Consider the following 21,023-nt stretch of genomic DNA (forward strand, 5'->3'; position numbering starts at 1 on the left):
GATCTGTCGCACCATGAACTCTCTTATCTGGGGCCGAATTTGAGACGATCTATTTATTGAACAGTTGCTGACGGTCTATCGTCACAGTCCTTCTTTCCGATCTACGCGCAAGGGCTTCGCTTGGGTATGTATACATCGGCTCATCGATAGACTCTCTCACCTCCGATTTGACGCCCACCCACGCGCGCTTTGTGCTCGCTGCCCCCGTGAAACAGAAAAGAATTCGAGCCGACATTCTATCCTACATTCCTCCAAAAGTGATATCCGAAAAACTCTCTACCGCGAGAGCGGTCCTGCTCTCTCCCTTGTTATGTCTCTCGTCTGTTAGCCCCTCCAAACAATTTTCGTGGACGGTGCCTGTCCGCATGACTTCATAAATTCGATGCTCACGGGTTATGGTTTACAAATGAAAATTTCACCTTTTAATTCAACTTGACCAAGTCTTCTGCTACTTCCGGTCTGAATAACAATGTTGCTCTATTCAGGATCGAGACGCTCTAAGAAAGCTTCCAAAGACGGCGGCAATAAGGCGTCTACAGCTTCAGTCGTCTCCGGGAAGTCCCATTCTACTTCAAAAACCTCGCGATCTTCCGGAGATGCCGCCAAGAAGAAGAGTACCCCAGAGCAGTCCGCTGGGCCAAAGAACAACGTCTCAAGTTCCAAAAAGGCGCAGAATACACAACCTGCGAGAAATCTCAATTTCAAAGCGGCCGGACCGGAGAAGAAAGTACCTGATGTGTTCGAATACCTTGAATCGGATTCCGACACTGACTCCGACGATTCCTACGTAGAGGACGATGACATCCCCAACAGCAACCCACGCAGGTCTAATGGTTCGTTCATGAATCCGCATGTCAGACTTGCGCGCCAGGCGAACATGATGGCGCAAGGCATGGGCGCCCCGAGTCGAACATCATCTGTACGATCGAAAGGCTCAATGGATTCCTACCAAGTTCCTGGTCTATTTGAATTATCTACGAGAAACAGCACGGCTCGGCGCAAAATGTCTATGGAGGGTTATCTGACAGAGGCGTCGAACAACTCTGACAAGCGGAAATTGCGTCTGAGTCCAATGCCAGAATCCTACGAGCCCTCTCGAGATCCCACATCCTTTCACCCTCCACTTCCCCCGTCCCCGCCACAAAGCCCGGAGGAGGAACCCCACTGTATCAACAGGAAGTCAAGGCGAAATACAAAGACTTCATCCGTTCCTTCTGGCTATGGACTTCTCAGCTGGCAGCTGAGCGCATCAGTGGAAAAGGAAGAGCCACCTCTTCCCCCGCTTTACCGACGATTCGAAGATCTAAACCACCGCGTGCTCCTCTATCTCCAGGACGAAATCGCACAGATGGAAGAGGAACTGCACGTATTAGATGAATACGAAGAAATGCATCGTGTAGCAACTGCAGAACAAGAAGGGACAAGCATCGTTCCCGCTTCAAGACGCATGGATGTTGCCCAAGCGCAGGCCTACTCATCCCTGCATTACCGACGGGAGGAAGTGATGGCCGCATTAGTACAAAAGACCCAACAATACAGTGAGTATCCTGTGACGAAAATCAGCTGTCGTTCCAAATCTAACTAAATAAGATAACTCCCTCAGTGCATATAGCAAAGTCACCCAAACGCTTCCCAGCGCATCCGATAAAGACATCGACACGTATCGTACCTGGATGAAAGAAAACGTCCCCGTCGCAGCAGCCGAGACCCGTTTTCTAGAACACAAAAAAGACCTTATCTCTCTCACCATGCGATCGACATCCAACTCCACCTCTGCCTTCTCGGCGATCATCATCGCATCCGCCGCTATCCTCCTGCCGCTACTAGCCTTTAGTATGATCGCAGAATTCTCAGGACGTCTTCTCGTCGTTGCGATGGTGGGCGGCGCTGCATCTGCGATTGCGTCCAATTCTGCAGCCGGTGCCGAGAAACTCGTTGCTTCTCACGATGGGTGGAGAATTGCTACTTTGTAAGTTCCTATCATAGAGTCTGGCCTTTATGAACCAGAAGCCTAATTGTTTATCTGCAGATATTTCGGATTTATGGCCATAGCTGCAATGTTTATTCCTTGAATGGGCGATCACGAAAGCATGGAGAGTGGTTGCATAATGACTTATGAATTTCCTTGACAGTGATGAATATATGCCTTCTATTACTCATGTTGACTAGGTACTATTCCTTGTGGAAGGGGACTGGTCGAAGGTGGCGTTTAGGATACTGGTTCCGATGGCAAACAACCTAGGGTTTACAAGGGTTCTCCGCTTTTCGAAATATCTCGTTACAATTCCGAATAAGTAATACTTGAAGTAGATCTTGCAGATAAACTAATACATAGAATTTCTAGGTGAAAAACGTGTAGTCACAAAAGTAAGAGACACTCCGCCCAAGAGAAACCAGACCAATCTTGGAATCAATCTGCGCCATTCGCTGATCTTCATCTCATAAGGAGATGACAACAGGATTCTTCAAAGGGAAATCATAGTCGTAGGGAATCGACACGCGTATACACACACACCAACTAATAGCCGTAGCCATATTGTTATAAAATGTAACTTCAGAAGAGGAGCCAAAACCTCTCTTCCTGTCTCATTCTCAAATCTAATAACCCGTAGCTTTGAGAAATCAAGAGAATATAATGAATTAGGGAACAGAAAGAAGAAAAAGGACAAGAGGACAAAGTCACAAAAGATCAAGTACAAATCATAAAAGTGTAACACCATTAACCGAGCCTTCCTTTTTCTAAAGACAAGGGCGAACATAAGCATGGAAAGACAACTCCAAAACGTTGACGATACTTGCTCGACTCATGAAGGGACCGCGTTGCCGTTCTGTCTGTTACCGGGTGTTACGCTTCGATCCTGGGAGCTGCCTTCAGTTGGGGGTTGTGGTGTTGAGCTCTGTCGCGCGTGAGCTGCAAGTTGGGTTCTATTCCTCTCCATCAGTGCGGCTTGTTCAGCGGCACTTCGCGCGTAAGTCATGGCAGCTGCTGAGTTGGAGTATGCTGCCGATTGTGGAGGAGCTTGATTGGAAGGATAGTTGCCGTATGGGGGAGGTTGTTGTTGTTGTTGCTGCGGTTGCGGTTGCGGTTGCTGTTGTGGTTGTTGCTGCTGCTGTGGTATGAACCGTTGCTGAGGGTTATTAGAACCCGGAGTCATGTATGGTGTTCGTGGAGCCGCATATGATGCTGGCTTCTGAGGAGAAGCACTGCGCCCAGCTGCGTAAGAAGCATTGTATGCCCCTGGTTGTGCGGGGCGCGGCGTGTAGGGCTGTGGCGAAGCTTGGGCGGCTGGCCCTTGCTGGCCCGAGTAGGAAGCGTACCCATTTTGTCCTGGTCGCTGGAACTGCTGATTGAACTGAGGAGTGGGCTGAGAGTATCCTGAAAGATACCCTGGTCGTTGTGAAGGTGTTACTGGTGGCCGAGGTCCGGCGTACTGTTGTGGATGGCCTGGAGTGTATGGCCCGGAAGTGGAGGGTTGCCTTCCACTATAGTATGGCTGTTGAGCGAAGCCACCTTGCGATTGGGCTCGAGAGCCAGAACTATATGCCCGCGAATTGTACCGGGATGGCGTTGAAGTCCGATTCGCGGCACCACTCATTGGGGCCATGGCCGCGCTTCGCTCCTGATGCGCTGTGAAGTCATCCTTCTCCATGGTTCCCCGATAGTCCGGGTTCTCGATGACGATTTTCTGGCTTATGTTCAGCTCATCCAGCTGATCGCCATTTAGCTTTGCAACCGCATACGGAGGCAAATTTGAAATGAGAGCCGCCAGACTCGATCTTAATGTTTCATACACACCCAGCTCTTCTGTAGAAGGGTCATCTGAGCTCCTCGAGTCGGATCCTGTTTCTCTAGGCTCGGCGCCTTGAACGTTCGGAGCTGAGACGTCCAGATTCCGGATTTTTTGGTACGAACTCAAAGTCTCCAGTAGATCAGAGATGTCATGTAATAGCCCTTCTACATCCCGGGATTTTGCCTCTTCCTCCTTATCTGCTTTAGAGGCCTCGGAACAAGTAACATTATCGGCGAATTCTTCGGGCTTGAAGTTCTTTACCATCTCCTCCAAGGTACTCTCGTCTAGTTCACCAATATTGCCTGGCCGTTCAGACGTTGTCTCTTCGGCGGCTTCTTGATATGGCAATGAAAGTAAAGTCTCTAAACGTCTTGCACCTCGTTTGCTCCACCATACCAAGTCCTTCGAATCAGCCTGGACAACGGCACCCGAACTGTCGAATGAAGGAGCGAATGATGAGTAGACACCCTGCAAGACAGTCGAGTCTTCGTCAACCCACAGTGAAGGATCATCGGTATACTTCTCGTCACTATGCTGCTGAGACGGCTGATGTTTATCGCGGCGGTTCCAATAAGACGGGGATGATGTGACCCCGCCATACTGGAGCCACTGACCAGAGGGCAGAGGTGCAAGGCAGTAATTATTCCGATCTCCTCGGAAAGCTTTGAAGTCAGTGATGGCGTCAAATGGGTCGATCCAGCCATTAAGAGCATTTCGAGAGGAAGACTTTGTTTTGCGTGGCATTTCCAGTTGAGGCAAGGTTGACCGAGGCGCGAAAACTTCCCCAAAGGTCCTTTTGGGCTCCGCTGGATTTTCATCAAGATTGTACGGTTCAATCTTCGTGGTCGTGATACCGTTTGGTAAGCCGACTTCACGTAGTGGCGCTTGCACCTCCACATATTTCTCTGCTTTCGGGTCGTCTGAAGGCAGTGGAACCTTGACGGATTTCTGTAAACTTGAATATAGTTGCTTGGGATTAGCTGGGTTCCCAAACAGCGTCAAGACGAGATTCTCATTCCGAGCCTCTACATTGGAGGTATTGGATTTCGCCGGTGTCTCTGCATCCTCCTCGGATGTCTCTGTCTTGATGTTCGACTGGCTCGTGTGTGCCTGACGAACGAGACTGTTCAAGAGTTTCTTAAATGCCGCGATACGATTGACAGTTTCGGTCACAGGCGACCCATCAGCCTGGAGCCCGCTCGCCTGGGCTTTATTCCTCTCGATCACAGCAGCCGATGCCTTCTCGATATCACTCAAGAATTCCGACAGAGTGTTATAACGGTTCGAAGCGACTCGGGATTGTATAGTGGAGGCCTCGTCTTTTTCGCCAGAGACTTTCGCGCGCTTCGAACGGGGCTTCGTTGGAGATGATGGCAATGGACAGGATAAGAGTTGAAGATCCGTATCGTTTCTTTTGAAGGTCAGCATCTGGATGCGAACGCGAACAGATAGATCGAGAGAGAAGTAAGTGGAACCTACTTGCTTAATATTTCAACGAGATTACGCAGAGTTTCCTGTAGCTTGATCTTTTCCTGAGCTTGCGACGCAGACGAGCCAGCGTCTTGAGCGACTTTGTCATCATGACTTGACACACGCTTTCGCTTGGCAGGTGTCGCCAACGAGGGCGGATCGGGGGTGGTAGCATGGAGATCGCCATTTGTGGCCGGAATGGAAGCTGTGCCTCCGCCTTCGTCTGCGCTCATGGTTCCGGAGTCGCGCCGTTATTGCAGTAATCCTTTGACGCGGGAATAAAGGGTCTTTCCTAATGTACAGCGTACCGCACCTGGAGCTACAAGCGCGGAGACTTGGTTCCAACTTTGTGAATATAAATTGACGCGGTAATTCAGAAAAAAACCACGATTATGACCTTAAACACAGAGGCCGATGGTTGAGTGCTCGTTGATCCCCGAAGCGGATGCGCCAATAGTTACGAGACCCAGCAGGAGGGTGCGCAACCTTCAAGATAAAATCACGTATATTCAACTCCACAGGGGTGAATTGCAATGAACGTGTTTCTCACCACGCCCAGAACTAATCCAGCCGAGAAGGGCAAAAAATAAAAACCCAGGAGAAATAATGTCGGCACCCGTAACAATAGCAAGGCGGGAAGACAGGCAAAGAGGGAGATGTTCCTCATGCGCGCCATGCCAAAAGCGCAACTCGTGACGATCAATCACGTGACGTATACTTTTTTCCCAATGGACCAGGCCGACTGGCTGCTTCTCCGGGTTGACTTGCTAAGTTGCACTTGAGCGAAGACGCATCCTCGACTCTCGTCAACCGGTATCAGAGCTCGCCGAAGTTACTCCATGGTCATCTCTATGGATGTCATCGGTCTTCAATCATGTTCCGAGCCGCTCGAGGGTTTCCTCTCTGAGAGCGGCGCACTTGCTCAGTAGCCGTGTATGGCCGAAGGTACCGATTAACCAGCCCCGGACCAATTTCTCTTCAGTGCTGTATTGACATGTTTTCCTTCTTCAACTTTAAGGAGCTGTATTATAATCGCCTCTCATATCCAGGGTACCTGACGGCGCTTTCCAGTTCGTCCGCTAATGTGTTTCTCGGTCCTCGAACCTTGTCACGGTCTCTCAGCTCAGCCGGGACCTTGGTTTCTCCTCGATATGAACCCACGCGTGACCAAATACACCAGGTCGGAGATGATGATCAGCACGCATCTTGTGAATTCTGGTGTGGGTTGCGGCTTCAGTCTCAATTAAATCAATCCTATGTGCCCCCTGGCCCAGACCGTGAACAGCAACAGAGGGAACAAAGCTCCAAATCATCACCCCGCGAACAGACCCCGTCAAAACCCAAGCCTCTCCCCCAAAAGGCCTCTAAATCAACGCCATTGCCACCTACTAGGAATACATTGATGAGCTGCGATGCGCATGGCCACCGTTTACGTGAAAAACCACAAAATGAATTGCATAACCCCCGAAGGAAGTCAAAAAAGCTTGCTGTTTCCTTCAATCCGACCCCAACCGAGTATTTAATTGATACCCTGCAAAATGTTGTGCATTGTCCTGATAGCACAACGCGTCAAAACTGGACCTTTACTTCGAGAAATCCAAACGACCGCCTCATGCCTCCTTTAGACAGGAAACGGAGGATCAAATTCAAAATTGAGCACAGAGTCTCGCTCCAAGAGATTGCTGCAGACTACATTTACCATGTGGATCGTTTGCTAGACCTGGTTGGTGAAGAGGGAACCCAAGGAAATTCTATGGAACTGGATGTTGCTCTGCGAAAGGTTTTTCTTAACAAAGAATACCGTAAATATTTAAGAGCGCGGCAGTATTCTGTCAAAGATGTGGTTTCATGGGCATGGATCCTCAAGAGCCGCACCCCCTACGAGGCCATCCTCCGGGTTTTCGCGTTAGAAATACAGTCAGATCCAAAGGAAAAGGGAGGCTCTGCTGCTCGAATTATTCCGCCTTTCATACCCCTTCTTTTGTTGCGGCAGGGTCTTGATACTAAGTCCTTCCGTTTACTCCTCATTTATTCGCTGCGCCTTATCAGCGGTCAACCACATCCAAAACTAGGTACTCCTTTGAGTTCGGCGAAAGATTACAACCTTTTCGATGAGCTTCGCCTATCGCACGACGCAAAGCCCTTAATAGATCCTAATACCTGTGCCACATTCGTCGTTCGTTTGCTTCATCATGCTCGCCAACTGTGGCCGCAAGCACAGCTTCCTATCGTGCGTACCTTCGCATTTTACCTTACTCTTCTAGAACCAGAGGGGACTGGTACTGTGGCATCAGCGACACCGCGAAATATCCAGGTGCTGGCTGGGAAATGCAACACATTCCTTCGATTACTCTCATTGCCTTGCAGACAGGGACCTTTCACTTCGGCTTCAATACAGCAGCAAGCACAGTTTGAGCTTCTCAGAGCAATGGCCAGAAACCAGCCTGTTCTGCCCGTCACGCGTAGAGGGTACCAAGGTATCATCGCGGTACAGTTAGCTCATAAGAAAACTTCAGCTGAGCGACAGTCCGCAGAATTAAAGGCTCCATCGTGGCCGCCATGGAAGGAAGAAAAGCTAGGTCTTGACTCTCAAAGAGGAATCGAAGGGCTGAGGAGCCGTGCTATGCGGGTGATGTCTCAGATGAAAGAAGCAGGTTATGCTCATAGTCGCTGGGAGGAAGTGTCCAGTATCCTTGCCGGGTGGGACACAGATAAGAGTCCTACCATTCAAACAAGGACCCTAGCGCGCCAGCCATGGCGTCTTCGTGGACGTATTGGAAATGCGGACCATCACGCTATCTGGGAAGCTCGTATCCGGGCTACAAGGACTGTGCGAGAAGCCTGGGCCTGTTTTTTGTCATATCGAGATCAAGGTTTACCTCCACGCGGGAGCATCTACACTGCAATGGCTGAGAAATTGATTTATCGACGAAAGGCTTTACATGCCAATTTTGACCAAACAAGTCATGCTTTGCCAGGTGATGCTCTGGAAACCTTCGCAGAGCCTTTGTCTGCGCGGGATTTGATTTATGTGCATACAGAGCCACCTACGTTAGACGAGCTCCTCACACAAATGCTCTCCGAGGGGATCCGGCCGCAGGCAAGGTTCCTTTCCCTCCTGCTACGATATGCACCGACCTTCAAATCTGGTCTGGAGTACCTTAGCTGCAGTGATATGTCTAATGAGCAGATCAGAGCTTTGTGCACCGTCTGGGCACATGAATCTATCTATGACGAACAAAGTCGGAAAGTTGTAAACGAACTTCCTGCTCATCTTTTCTCATCCTTCGTATACTTCTTGTGCAAATTCTCGACCTTCGGTGAACTGTCAGCCAGACATGCCAGAGACGCTTTTCCGATCATATTGGGCAGTTCACAGATGGCCAACGGGGAGACATCCACCCTTTTCTCCCAGGATGAATACCTAAGGAATGGAGATGAATATCGGCACCCGAAGACGTTAGCACACGCAATCGAACTGCTTAGAGTACGGCATCCCCGGTCCCCTCAAGCGTGGGTTTTTGTGTTATCGGCTTTGAACAAAGACCGCGTCACTGGCCGTTTTCGCAAGATGGATCGAGACATCCAGCGTGTTATAGCTTGGCACGAGATTCTAGAAATTGCAGGGCGGATGGAGCATCACGATATTCAACTCGGCCTGCAGGGCTTCCAGATTCTATGCAGCGGTTTTTCAAGAGCGGTAAGCTCTGGGATCAAGAATGTAGATGCCGTGGAAGAAGCCCTGGAGGTTGTTGGTAATGCTGCGCATCAGGGAAAGCTGGCATACATAGGTCTTCCCTGCCCGCGATTCGAGGATATGGTCCAGTATGGTCTGCGGGGCCTCAAAGACCAGTTTGACCGGCTTGTCCTTCCAGACTTTAGAACTCCATCCTTGTTTGGGTCTGGCAAACCATATTCTGAGAATGTCACTGACGCCCAAGTCATTTTGCCACCATTACTTCATGTGCCTTCTCCTGCCGTCCTTCACGCATTTGTCAGATCATTGGGATTAGCTGAAGATTATGATGGCCTCCTCAGCCTTCTCCGATGGATGTCTCAGTATGCGACGCCCCTTAAGGAAGCGTCCGATGAGTACTTGAACGGTGATATGATGATGCGGCGCACTTTAGTGGCAATGCGCTTATTTCTCGAGGGATATCGGGAAAGGCAGTCCTGGGGATCGCTCCGTTGGACAGCCTCAGCTGCACAAGCGCGTGGCTTAGGGGGATCTGAGTATACAAGTGAGGTTTCCCCTAGTGATTCTGAGAGGATGTCATTCTCGGACCCGAATCTGCAAGAGGCATATGACATAGTCACGGCGACGCACGTTTGGGGCCCCTGGCCTAGCGACGAGGAAGTTCAGGAATATTACGCTGTTCATTGGGAGGAGCATGAGGTGCAATGATGGAACCTCGAACACTTTTTGTACATTAGCTGTATATAGACGTATTATAGATCGTGTGGCGTTTCAATATCATCGGATGATACCCCTTCATAGCTATCGGGCAAGACTTAAGAGAATGAATGGTAGCGCTTATCCGCGGTAAGAATTGGGGCCTCTCGGTGGATGGTTTCCCCGCAGTCGCTGCAGCTGTTCAACAGCTTCCCCACACTTCGGAGCTTCCTCAATTCATCCTTCTCGCTTTCCAAAATCATTTCCTCTTGGGATATTCCGCCAGTTCTCTATATCTTTGGAAAGAGGGAAGAATCTTTTTTTGATCGCTTGGATAGACTCAATTTTACGACTCGAAGATGCCACCGCGCCTGCCTCTTTCACATACATTGCGACAGCCCTCGGTCTTGTCGGTTCGCGTCAGAGTCACAAGATTTAGCACCAGTGCGGATGATGCCGTGATACAGACCCAGCAGATCCCTGCGCCGGGCTCCGGGAATATTCGAGTTCTGCTGCTGAACAGACCCAAAGCCAGAAACGCAATTTCCAAGAATCTTTTGGACGGTCTGTCTAAGCATGTCCAGTCCATATCCGCGGAGGGAGGCAACGGTCCTACACGGGCCTTGGTCATTGCCAGCAATGTGGATTCGGCCTTTTGTGCGGGCGCAGACCTGAAAGAGCGAGTAAACATGACCAAGCAGGAGTGAGTTCTCATCCTTAACAACCAGCCTCGCACCCCTGTTTCTCGCACGTTTCTTCGCGACTAATACTTTTTTCAAACTTGTTCAGGACCAATGAATTCTTGTCCAAGCTGCGCGGTACATTCCGTGATCTTGCCGGGCTACCTGTACCCACAATCTCTGCTGTGTCTTCTATGGCGCTGGGAGGTGGACTAGAACTCGCCTTATGTACGCATCTACGTGTGTTTGGCTCATCTAGCATTGTCGGATTGCCCGAGACCAGACTAGCTATTATCCCTGGGGCGGGAGGCACATACCGCCTCCCGGGTATTGTTGGGGTGAACCGCGCCCGAGACCTCATCCTAACTGGGCGACGTGTGTCGGGCCCCGAATCATACTTTATGGGGCTCTGCGATCGGCTCGTCGAAATATTACCTGAAGAGGAGCAAAAGGAGGGCGCAGCGCGTGAGAAAGTGCTACGGGAGAGCATCAAACTGGCCATGGACATCTGCGAAGGTGGACCCATCGCTATCAAGCAGGCACTTCAGGCCGTGAATGACTTCCAGAAGGGCGAGGTGGCAGAAAATGAGGCTTATGACGGCGTGGTTGAGACGGAAGATCGCTTTGAGGCTTTGCGGGCGTTCGCAGAAAAGAGGAAGCCTGCTTTCCGGGGGCGATGAATTTGTCAAGTGCCCACGTGGCAAATGTAAAAAATGAAATGTTTCCCCGTTACTTGAGGTCAAGTGATGCTGTATTGTTGCACTTGGAAAGTATTTGTACTCGTCATAGATCTGAAAACGGTGATTCATAGAGACATTGGGCATTCCGTGGCCTGTATGTGGCGATACTGAAACAGTGGATGGTAGGGCAACTCCGCATGAAGATCTTGATTTCCATGCTTTCTACCAGTCCATTCACATTTTGCCTACTATGACACCAATGCTTGTCTACCAATATGTTAACGTAGTCGTCTACATAAGCGATGGAAGCCTTTTGTGAAGCGGATGCTGAACAAACCATACTGGTCGGAACTACTATCCTACAGGTTTCCAAGAATCCTATGTGTCAACCCTGTATATATCCCAGCTATTAGTGGTAGGGATCCATGGAAAATGACCTCGAACTTCATGTTTGTATGTGCAAACCTTGGACCTTCTCAAACAAGCCATTTGAAACAAGACCTATAGATGGTTCGAGGAACCCATCTCCGTTCCACCCAATATTGAGTTGTGAGTCAATCAACTTCCGCATCGTCCACAAACGTAATGTGAGTCATAGTCTCCGAGCAAGCAGTTCGACATGATGTCACATATCATGTATGCACTGTACTGTATACTAGTAGGATTGGCGGAAGAGTAGGTGAGCTTCATACATTCCCAGCTAGACATCCAAGCGCCCTATACTTCGGATAATCAGAGGTGATCTAGATTCTATAGCAATATATCCTTCCGAATATCCCAGGTCCTTGGAATAAGCATCACCGCAGAAGAGCCATGGTACACAACCAATAACTAATACACTGACCCAACCTTGGTTCAACATGTTTCACGGGAAATAACAACAAGGGTTCCCCAATTAGTCCCATTCCCCTGGTACACTGAACGGGCCGCAGCTCCACAACTTAGTTTGTGTATCAAAGTGTGGAAGATCAAACCGCATGCGTACCAGGCAACAAAGAGAATCGATCTATAGGGCGCTTGAATCTGGTTTCTGATAGGTGGAATACTATAGTGTTGCCTGTCATGTTACATTTTTATTTTTATTTTTTCGCCTCACAAATGGGGCACAGCCTTGTTGACAGGCATGTTTGTTCTTTTTGCCCCATCTACTTCATGTATCGGCTTATGTGTCGCTCAATATGATTCAATTCTTGTAAAGCTTATGCTAAAAGTAGAAACCACCAAGAAGTTGTCTGAGTTGGAGGGTGGTAAAAGCAATTAAAAAATAAGATAGAGAGAAAAAATGGAAAAGAAAAGAAAAGAGAAGAGAAGAGAAGATAGAGAGAGAAATAAAAAATCATAGAAAGGAGGATGAGGCTCCAGAAAATGACCTGCATCAATATCGGAATCCACAGCCACCATCGGGGCAAAAGATTAGAGGCAGTTCTGAGTCGAAACCCCTGTTCATAGATGCAAGGCTGACATGGCGGCTGCCCCGAATATGTTGGGATTAAGATTGACTTCTGTACAGTTCCAAACAAGAATTTCGCCGCGCTACGTGTACCACCGATATTGGACAATTCAATGAGTAGGGAGTAGCGGACCGTGTAATTTAACCCTGCCGTACATCCCGCAGGCTTGTCTTGCAGATGGGAAAAGGTCAGGAAATGCCGATAGGACCGTAATTTATTTAATCTTCCCCGCGATCTGCGGCTGCACAACTTATTTGTAGTAGCATCTGGAGCTAAGGAATCTAGTGATCACCCTCATTTGTCTTCGGAAGAGTTGGCTGTGGATCCCGAAAGACCAGATAATTGTGATTACCCAGGGTCATGTATCAAAAACATTTGGATAAAAATGATCAGTAATGAGGGGATTACTCGGCCCTATCGAGGAAATTGTTCACCATCCCCCATGACCTGTACGGGTGGTCATCCCGATGAAGCGACGCCCGATGCTCACGGGAACAGAGACCATTACTACTAACTAGTAAAGGTTCTAATAGATTACTCACGGGCACTAAAAGATCAGGGCCACTGGCAGCTCTGCCACACCCGCAGGCACCAGGAACTTTTTGTCATCTGCTTGGGCCTAACCAAACACCCCCGACCCCGCCTCCAATCATCGATCCTCTCGTATAAATACTTTGGCTTTCTCCCTGACCTGTACTTTCCACTCAACTACTCGCTACTCCGATTCTTTGCCCTTAGAAGCGTTGTCAAAACTCAAACACGTCAAATTCCGATTCTGTTCGAGTACGCCGATCTGTGTCTTTCATATCACAGTTATTTCATACCCACCATTTCGCCACGATAACGTGTCGACACACCCTCGTGGGGGTGTGACTGCCATCTCGTATGCCAGAGCTTGCCGCCCGAGTCAAGCAAATTGGCTTGACTCAGGTCTACTGCTCCAAGGAAAGACCTCTGGTTGATATTGTTCTTGTACATGGATTGAACGGCCATCCCTATAACACCTGGGCTACCCAAGGGAATCCACCCGTCTTCTGGCCAGCTGACCTTCTCCCGGAAGTGTTAGAGTCTAGCCGAGTGCGGATCTTGACATATGGATATAATGCGAATGTTGCATCTTTCACCGATGGCGCTTCAAGGGATCGCATTCACCATCATGCAGAGACACTTGCTTCAGGCCTGGCGGCAAATCGCAATGTGAGTGACCCGACTTGTTATATCCAATGTACCATCTCTTTTCCTTTATTTTACATTTATTTTGTCTTTACTTTAGCTTCACTTTGGCTTTACTTCGGCTTTATTTTGGTTTCACTTTACCTCTACTTTACAACTACTGGTCTATTATGAATATCATATCCATTGCATCTTTAGTATTGCATTGTATTGGTTGCTAACTTCCTCCCCTGAATCTAGCTTCGAAGCTGTTCAGACCGCCCTATAATCTTTGTCTGTCACTCACTAGGTGGCTTGGTGGTCAAACGTGCTCTGATTTACTGCAAAAACGTTTCGGATGCGAAAATCCAGCACCTGCGCTCGATCTATGTCTCCACCTATGGAATCCTCTTCCTCGGAACGCCTCACAACGGCTCTGATATCGCGAAATGGGGCCTATTACTGCAGAACATCTGCAGTGCAGTTCTGCCCAAGAAGTACATGGAATCGTCCTCCCAGCTTGTCAAAGCTTTGAGAACGAACAATGAAACACTGCAGAATATTAACAGTCTATTTGCAGATATGATGAGCAGATATCATATCTACTTCTTCCATGAGACCCTTTCAACTGATGTTAAGGGGACTCGTGAGTTGATAGTGGACGAAAGCTCGGCTGCGCCATATGCGGAAGGTGTAGAGCGCATGGGCATTGAAGCAGACCATCGGCATATGTGTAAGTTCGAGGACGATAACGCGCCTGGATATGAGGCAGTTGCCGAAGCTCTCCTACGATACTCCCGTGATGCTCCAGCTACCATCTTGGACCGATGGGCCGAGGAGGAACAGACCCGGAGAGCGGCAACACAAAACAAGCTCAAAGATCTTCTTAGGAATGGTAAGCATGTTCAGATTCATACCTAACATTAGACGGCGGTGTAGCCGCAGCTTTCTAGTAGTCACAAAGCTGACCGGAACCAGAGAGGCCAGACAGTACTTCGCAAATGGAGGGGAGCGAGCCGGATCTCCGCAAAATTGGTAGGACACAATTTCTTCCTGCAAATACTTCCGCTACTTCTTCTGTTACTATGAGGGAATATGAGGTCGAGGAGCCCCCGGAGCATTTATATGCTAGTAAGCACATCTAAGTCCCACTATCATCTCTGCGTGCGTGACAAAAATGCATGAAAGTGATGGACAAAAAACGGGAAAAAAAAAGGAAAAAGAAAAGGAAATGTCTTGAGAGGTTCCATTGGTTTTACTTTGATGTCATGCATTTATTTGTCTTCCTTCTTTCTTATTATTCTCTTACTCCCCTAAGCGAAGTGCTTTTATCTTTGATAAGTTTCTGTACTATAATGTCCTATCATATAAGGCATGTCAACGAAGTTACAGTCAGATTATGCTGACTTTTCTGGTTCCTAGGTAACACCGTTCCTCCTCTGATCAGCCTGCCTCCGAACAGCGGAAGACAATCCCCTGTATCCGACATGGCTGGAAGTGTAACACTTACAGTACCCAAAAGGGAGCTATTTGTGGTGCCGCCAGGGTTTCATCCAAACGCATCCTTTTTTGGAATGCAGAAAGAGCTTGAAATACTTCATTCTAGGCTGTACAAGGCAAAGAACAGAGCAGAGCGCCTCATGGCCGTTCTTGTCTGCGGAGTTCCTGGTTCAGGAAAGTCACACCTCGCACGCCAATATATCTGGAGCCAACGTAAAAAATATCCTGGTGGCGTCTTCTGGGTCGATGCGAAAACGCGCGAATCAACCGCCAAGTGTTTCTGGGATATTGCACAAGCGGCTATGCTGACAGAAGCTCAGGACTTGCAACAGCCTCAGAAGTATGTAGAGGCCGTTCGAAACTGGCTACAAGTCCGTGAAGAATGGCTCCTAATTTTTGATGGCATCTCGTTCGATCATGACGACGACCTCAACAATTTCCGACAATTCCTTCCCTTCAACAAAAATTGTAGTATTATCTACACATCTGTGGATAAGACGTTGCGGAAGAAGCAACGCTTATATGAGCCATACTGCCTGCAGATTAAACCCCTCCAGGTTGAAGATGCATGCAAGCTTCTCTTCAAAGACCTCGGTATCAGAAAGCCAACCCCGAGCCAAATCCGCAAAGCTACTGAACTGGTAACTCACTACGAATGTCTCCCTCTGGCTATTCATGCAATCAGTCACCGTCTCAGTGCGACATCTAAATCTATCGACAAATACCACGTCAACTCCCACTTGACGGACGAGAAACTCGCAGAGCCATTTTTGAGCATTATGCATGACTTGTATCGAATTGGGCACTTCGAAGCGTTGAACTTGATTAACATTTTGTCATTTTTCGGTCATCATGTCCCGGTTGGCTTGATTAACCTGGGGAAGGCTGCCCTGGAGACGTGGCACGTCGACATCCTAACCAGTAGTAGACCTGGTGAGCAAGGGGATATTGACACAACATTGGGGATCCTTATCCGATACGGACTCATAGAAAGACACACGGATGCTTATGCGCTCCATCCAAAAGCGCTATCACCGAGATCTGAAAAGGATGAGATCTTAGACATAGCGGCAGTTGCCCCCGATCTATCGGAATCGCAAACAGAAAGTAGCCAAGATGCATCCTTTTCTGTCTATCAGAGTTCCGGCTCTATTGACCTGATCAAAATCCATAGCGTTGTACAAGGCTTCTGTCGAGATGAGCTTAAGATCATGGACGAGGAACGAAGAAAATCCTTTTCTACAAATGCAACCAATTCGGACGCTGGCTTTTATGATTCCTGGCTGGTAGTTGCCACCCGCGTCTTCTGCATGTCCTATGAGCACGCAAAGAAGCGGATGGACCGCCTTGATGACTATGGCTTAGTGAAAGATTATCGTGAATATGAAATGCACGCGTCAAAGTTGCTGGATAACTTTCCCAAGAAATCCTCAAAGGAGCCAAAGACACTTCGAGAAGTTCGGCATGACCTCGGGCAAGTCATGAGGAGTATCAGTAATGAAATAGAGAAAATTTCGCCAAGTTCATCACAGGAAAGCGTTCGCAAACAGCGATCTGTCTTTGATCGGTCGAGCAGTTCTTCGTCGTCTGCGCCCGAGTCTGCAACAGATGAAGGGCCGTCGCGAACCTTAACATGGGAATTCAGTGATATGGTAGAGCGGAAGGCTGAATCACCGGAAGAGATGCCAATCTCGCCGCCCCATTTCAACTTGAAGCCGTTTCTCCCTCACATCTTCCGATGGTCCAAGGGAGATGATGAGAAAGGGTACGAAAGCGACGGCGAAGGGTTACAAGCTATCCATCGAACGTCCCCGGCACTGTCGCAGGTTAGTCAGGCAACGGAGAGACCAAAGTCTTCACGATCTTCCAGTGCTGCACATACTACAGATGATCAAGAATGGCAGGTAGTAGAGAAGTCTCCCAGACTCAAAGCAAGTAGGGATAGGCGTCCGAAGCAGAGACCAAAGTTCCCACGCAGCGCCTGGGGTATAAAGCCAGCAGCTCCTATTCTGAGGATATTCCCAGTCGAAGGAAGAAGCGCATCGAGTAGTATCCTGGAGAAAGGAAGTCGAAGCAGCTCCATCATTTCTGCTTCCGAGGCCCTAACGGCCGTTCATAACGCAAGCCCACCATCAGCTCACGAGAAGTTCGGGAAAGCAGTGAATGACAGGCTTATGTTGCATAAGGAAAATGTACCAACGTATGCTACAGTGGCTGCTAGGCGCACCCAGGACGCTGCCGCCTCATCGAAACAGCGGTCATCATCGACGCCCGGTGGACAGACACGTCCCAAACTCCTAAGACTGAAAAGCAAATCCTCCGGTGGCTCCCTTCACAGCCGATTGGGCAACGCGCCGCTGTTACCATTACCTCCTGATCTCAAATCAGACCCAATGAGTCGATCAACATACAGTGAGCCAGACCAGGCGTATCTCACCCATCAATTAAACGCCTTAGACCTGAGGACACCGCATGATTCTCGGTACCGTTCTCGGCACCTGTCTACGGTAAGGGCAATGGGCGCTGTCGACATGTCCGCAAGTACCCCTTCGGTTCTGACCTACCTGCCTCCTCTTCCGTACGACAATAATATTGAGGTCAGTTATTCTCGTCGAGTGAGCGCTACGACTCAAACGGCAACTGTCAGTCAGCCGCTGGCCAGCTTTAATCCAATAACGCATCCGTCTGCCATCATGCCCGGCGCATCTCCACCACCTTCTGTGGCTGCGGAGGCACCTACTGGATACGCATCCGATCCGGCACCTGAACCAATGTCTCGAGGTGGATCAGCGCAGTCCCATCAGTCTTGGGCCACCGAGCCAGTTCGTTATCCGCCCAGACTCTCTCCAATGCCTTCGAATGCGCAAACTGCAATATCACCCGGTATGTCTCATATCCTGCCTCAGCAACAAACGCTAGCCAATGCTGGAAGTTGGATACGAGATGCTCATACCCAAGGAATTGCGAGTGCACTTCAAGCAGATATTATTACCTGTGCCCCACCGACTCAAGCAAACCTGAGACCGATCCCCCCGTTGGACGAACGTTTTGGTGCAGGTACCGCTTGGGACCCTGAACCACCGCCAACCCTGCACTTTGGCGCCCATCGAGTAGACGTGCGCGATGCTCGCCAAAGGCTTGAGGGATACGGAGTATACGGGACTCAGACGGTGCAGCACGCTGTACCTTACAGTCTCTATCACGCAAACCGGTCAGGGCCCCTGGCTCATCATGAGCTCGGTCTCCAGCCACAAGAGCTGCATGGTATGCGTGCCCGGAGTGGCAGCTCTCCTACTCGGCCTGGATCTGACGGGTTAGGGGTAAATTGGTGATTTCGCAGAATGTGGGGCACACATATCAGATGCTCAGGAAGCATTCTCCCAGACGAACCAAACAACAACAGAGAAGAAGATCGGAACGGAAAGACCAAGAGACGTATATACCCGAGTGATGATTGGGCGGCTACAACCCGGAGTTTGGACAGAACATGGGAATCATTATTGTTTAGACGAGTTGCATTGACTACGATGAGACGGCGTTCATGGATAACGAGTGATGATCACGGTTGCATATGCATTAATTGTAGTTTTCGGTTTTGTCTAGAAGGCTGGATTGTCCTGGTATCGCATATACTAAGCATCAATATAGGACTAATTAATGGAACATTGCATATTTTCATATGATATAGTCGTGCAAACCTTTCAATTTCTTGTATATAATCAGGGATATAGGTACATATGGAATAGAAAATCATCATCTAGCCCAAGAGAGGGCACATCATAAGCGGGATGTAATTACTTCTCTTGCGCGCAGCACAAGCACGCCCAAACAGGGCCAAAGAATCGTCCATTTTGTACAATTTCGCTTCACCGAAGCTCCACAGTCCCAGAGATCAAACCAACACCCCCAGATTAACGAAAGATAGTATTCCAATAATCCTCGACCTTTTCACAGATCCCCGTCTGTCCCTTCCAACTAATACTCTTGCCCTCAAGCGCACACGCCGTCCACCGAATCTCCTTCCACAACTGACGCTGCAGATCCGGCTCAAACGAATCAATCACATCGTCCGGAGCCGTCCACGCCAACGTATAGCTGCCATCCTCCTTCACCACGGGTCCGTTATCCGAGAACACCGTCGCGGGATTGAACTTGGGGAAGTTGATATGCACGAAGAACGGTTTCGGCGCCGGAACGCTGGCCCCCTTGATCCGCCACTCGCCCTTCTTGGTCAAGGCGTAGTCCTCCATCGGGCTATACTGAACCATGGTCGAGCCGGCGAATCCATCGTTCGTGTGACGGCCCAGCGCGCGGATGGGCTCACTGACCTGGTAAAAAGGTTCGTTGAAGACCATCGCGGCCGCGATGAAGGTCTCCTTGTCGCCTTCGCCTGCTGCGCCCTGCGAGAGGAGCGGGTAGTAATACCCGGGCCCCCAGTAGTTATAGTAGGCAACAAGAAGTAGGGTCCTGAGATGCGAGCGCTTGGATATAAACACCTCGCCCGACTCCGTCGATTGCCGGATATTCGGCGCGGGTCTCTCCTGCGACGAGATCGTATAGTACAGAGGTGAGGCAGTGGGTCCCCAGAAATCTGGCCAGGTGATCAGACCCTTGGATTTGAAGGGCTCGCTGGTGAACGCCAGCTCGGGCTTCTGGAGCGGGAAGGCATCCGCGTCGAGGAAGAGGATCTCCTCAAAGGAGGAGAAGAGCATAGCGAACGGCTTGTACTGGTACTTCTCGATCTTGGTCTTGCTGTCCGGCACCGTATCCAGGATCTCGGAGAGCAGGACGCATTTGGCGTTCAGGGACGGTAGCACTACCTGGCAGATGAAGCCGTCGTACTCCTCCCAGTCGGCGAGGAATACTTCCATGGGTAGATTGGAACCTGTCTGCCGCAGCATTCGTAACGAGATTACTAGCACGGGTAGATACGAGCCGCCCGCGGTTGAGACTATTCCCCGCGTGCCGGGTTCGTAGGCCAGTGCTGGGGGTTCCTTGGCGATGGCGTGTACGAACTTGCTGTGTGCGTGTTTCATTTTCAGGACGTCTTCGTCTGGCATTGATGTGAGGTTGGGTGGTTGTTCGGTGGTTTTGGGGTCGAAGCCAACTGATTCTGCCTTGCCGAGTCGTTCTGGGGGGTCGCAGTTTGGTCTCCATTGTTTTAACAGGGGTTGGAACTGGCGCCAGAACTCGCCGTGGGCGGCTGAGCTGACATGATTGTGTTCTCCTGAATGTGACCCATAATGGGAGACGAGCCAGATGAAGATGGCCACCAGACCCAGGGCGAGGAGCGTCGTTCGCCGCCGACCTTGTGGTCGAGAGGGGGCCATGGTTGGGGGTGAAGAGATTAGATTATGTTCTTCGGGGATTCATGATTATATATCTAATTAGATCGGACCGGATAATGAACCGGGTCACAATGTCAATGAACCTATGCGGCTAAACGACTGGCAATAAATAGATCTGCCAGAGGGGGCGAGCTGGCCCACCGACCAAAGAAAGTCGGCGTTCCAGGGCTGAAGTCCATTGGTTCCAGTAGAGTTAGTGTGTTTTAAAAGGTCCAGGGCCTCTTTTTGTAAGACAACAAGGGTTCTTTTAGTGGGCCTGGGCCCAAGCTCGTATCACCGGGAACCTATCGAGATCGACTGGTTTCGGGAGTGTGTCGTTAAGGTCCGTGGAGTATCGGTCTTACCAATGCTGACTGAGGTCAGCTGTTTCGTGTTTCTTAATTTCTCTTGTTCTTCCTGGTCGCCAACGAAATGTTTGTTTCCTAAAGTCTAGCCCTGTCACCCTACATTAGCGATGAGGACTAATTTGTATCCTATGATTAGGATCTGCTCCTCTGCTTACCGCGTCAAGATAGGGCACCGGAAGCTAACTGCCCTAGTGTCATGTCAGTAGACAAC

At 49.6% G+C, this 21,023-nt stretch overlaps 6 protein-coding genes across 6 annotated transcripts; 4 read left to right on the forward strand and 2 right to left on the reverse strand.

Moving 5' to 3' along the window:
* The first annotated feature begins 3 nt into the window (after positions 1 to 3).
* On the forward strand, positions 4 to 2,438 carry F9C07_1278776 (uncharacterized protein). Its single transcript, XM_041284823.2, has 3 exons — positions 4 to 1,538; positions 1,591 to 1,969; positions 2,030 to 2,438. The coding sequence occupies exons 1-3, from the start codon at positions 470 to 472 to the stop codon at positions 2,070 to 2,072; spliced, it is 1,491 nt and encodes a 496-aa protein (XP_041143118.1). The 5' UTR covers positions 4 to 469; the 3' UTR covers positions 2,073 to 2,438.
* A 366-nt stretch (positions 2,439 to 2,804) lies between these two features.
* Positions 2,805 to 5,494, reverse strand: F9C07_2492 (uncharacterized protein; the record flags this gene model as incomplete). The annotated part of the gene is made up of 2 exons (XM_041289953.1): positions 2,805 to 5,202; positions 5,271 to 5,494. The coding sequence occupies 2 exons, from the start codon at positions 5,492 to 5,494 to the stop codon at positions 2,805 to 2,807; spliced, it is 2,622 nt and encodes an 873-aa protein (XP_041143119.1).
* A 174-nt stretch (positions 5,495 to 5,668) lies between these two features.
* On the forward strand, positions 5,669 to 9,840 carry F9C07_1273009 (uncharacterized protein). The gene is made up of 2 exons (XM_041284824.2): positions 5,669 to 6,206; positions 6,280 to 9,840. Exons 1-2 carry the CDS (start codon positions 6,117 to 6,119, stop codon positions 9,664 to 9,666), a joined length of 3,477 nt encoding a protein of 1,158 aa, XP_041143120.2. The 5' UTR covers positions 5,669 to 6,116; the 3' UTR covers positions 9,667 to 9,840.
* A 173-nt stretch (positions 9,841 to 10,013) lies between these two features.
* Positions 10,014 to 11,014, forward strand: F9C07_2490 (putative methylglutaconyl-CoA hydratase mitochondrial precursor; the record flags this gene model as incomplete). Its single annotated transcript, XM_041289943.1, has 2 exons — positions 10,014 to 10,357; positions 10,444 to 11,014. 2 exons carry the CDS (start codon positions 10,014 to 10,016, stop codon positions 11,012 to 11,014), a joined length of 915 nt encoding a protein of 304 aa, XP_041143121.1.
* A 2,336-nt stretch (positions 11,015 to 13,350) lies between these two features.
* F9C07_2277815 (lipa and NB-ARC domain protein) lies at positions 13,351 to 18,797 on the forward strand (the record flags this gene model as incomplete). Its single annotated transcript, XM_041289969.2, has 4 exons — positions 13,351 to 13,662; positions 13,879 to 14,512; positions 14,596 to 14,748; positions 15,040 to 18,797. The coding sequence occupies 4 exons, from the start codon at positions 13,351 to 13,353 to the stop codon at positions 18,447 to 18,449; spliced, it is 4,509 nt and encodes a 1,502-aa protein (XP_041143122.1). The 3' UTR covers positions 18,450 to 18,797.
* A 231-nt stretch (positions 18,798 to 19,028) lies between these two features.
* Positions 19,029 to 20,447, reverse strand: F9C07_2488 (mannosyltransferase putative-domain-containing protein; the record flags this gene model as incomplete). The annotated part of the gene is made up of 1 exon (XM_041284850.1): positions 19,029 to 20,447. The coding sequence occupies one exon, from the start codon at positions 20,445 to 20,447 to the stop codon at positions 19,029 to 19,031; it is 1,419 nt and encodes a 472-aa protein (XP_041143123.1).
* Between the last annotated feature and the right edge of the window lie 576 nt (positions 20,448 to 21,023).

Source organism: Aspergillus flavus, chromosome 2, assembly GCF_009017415.1.
Source record: "Aspergillus flavus chromosome 2, complete sequence".
Taxonomy (NCBI): domain Eukaryota; kingdom Fungi; phylum Ascomycota; class Eurotiomycetes; order Eurotiales; family Aspergillaceae; genus Aspergillus; species Aspergillus flavus.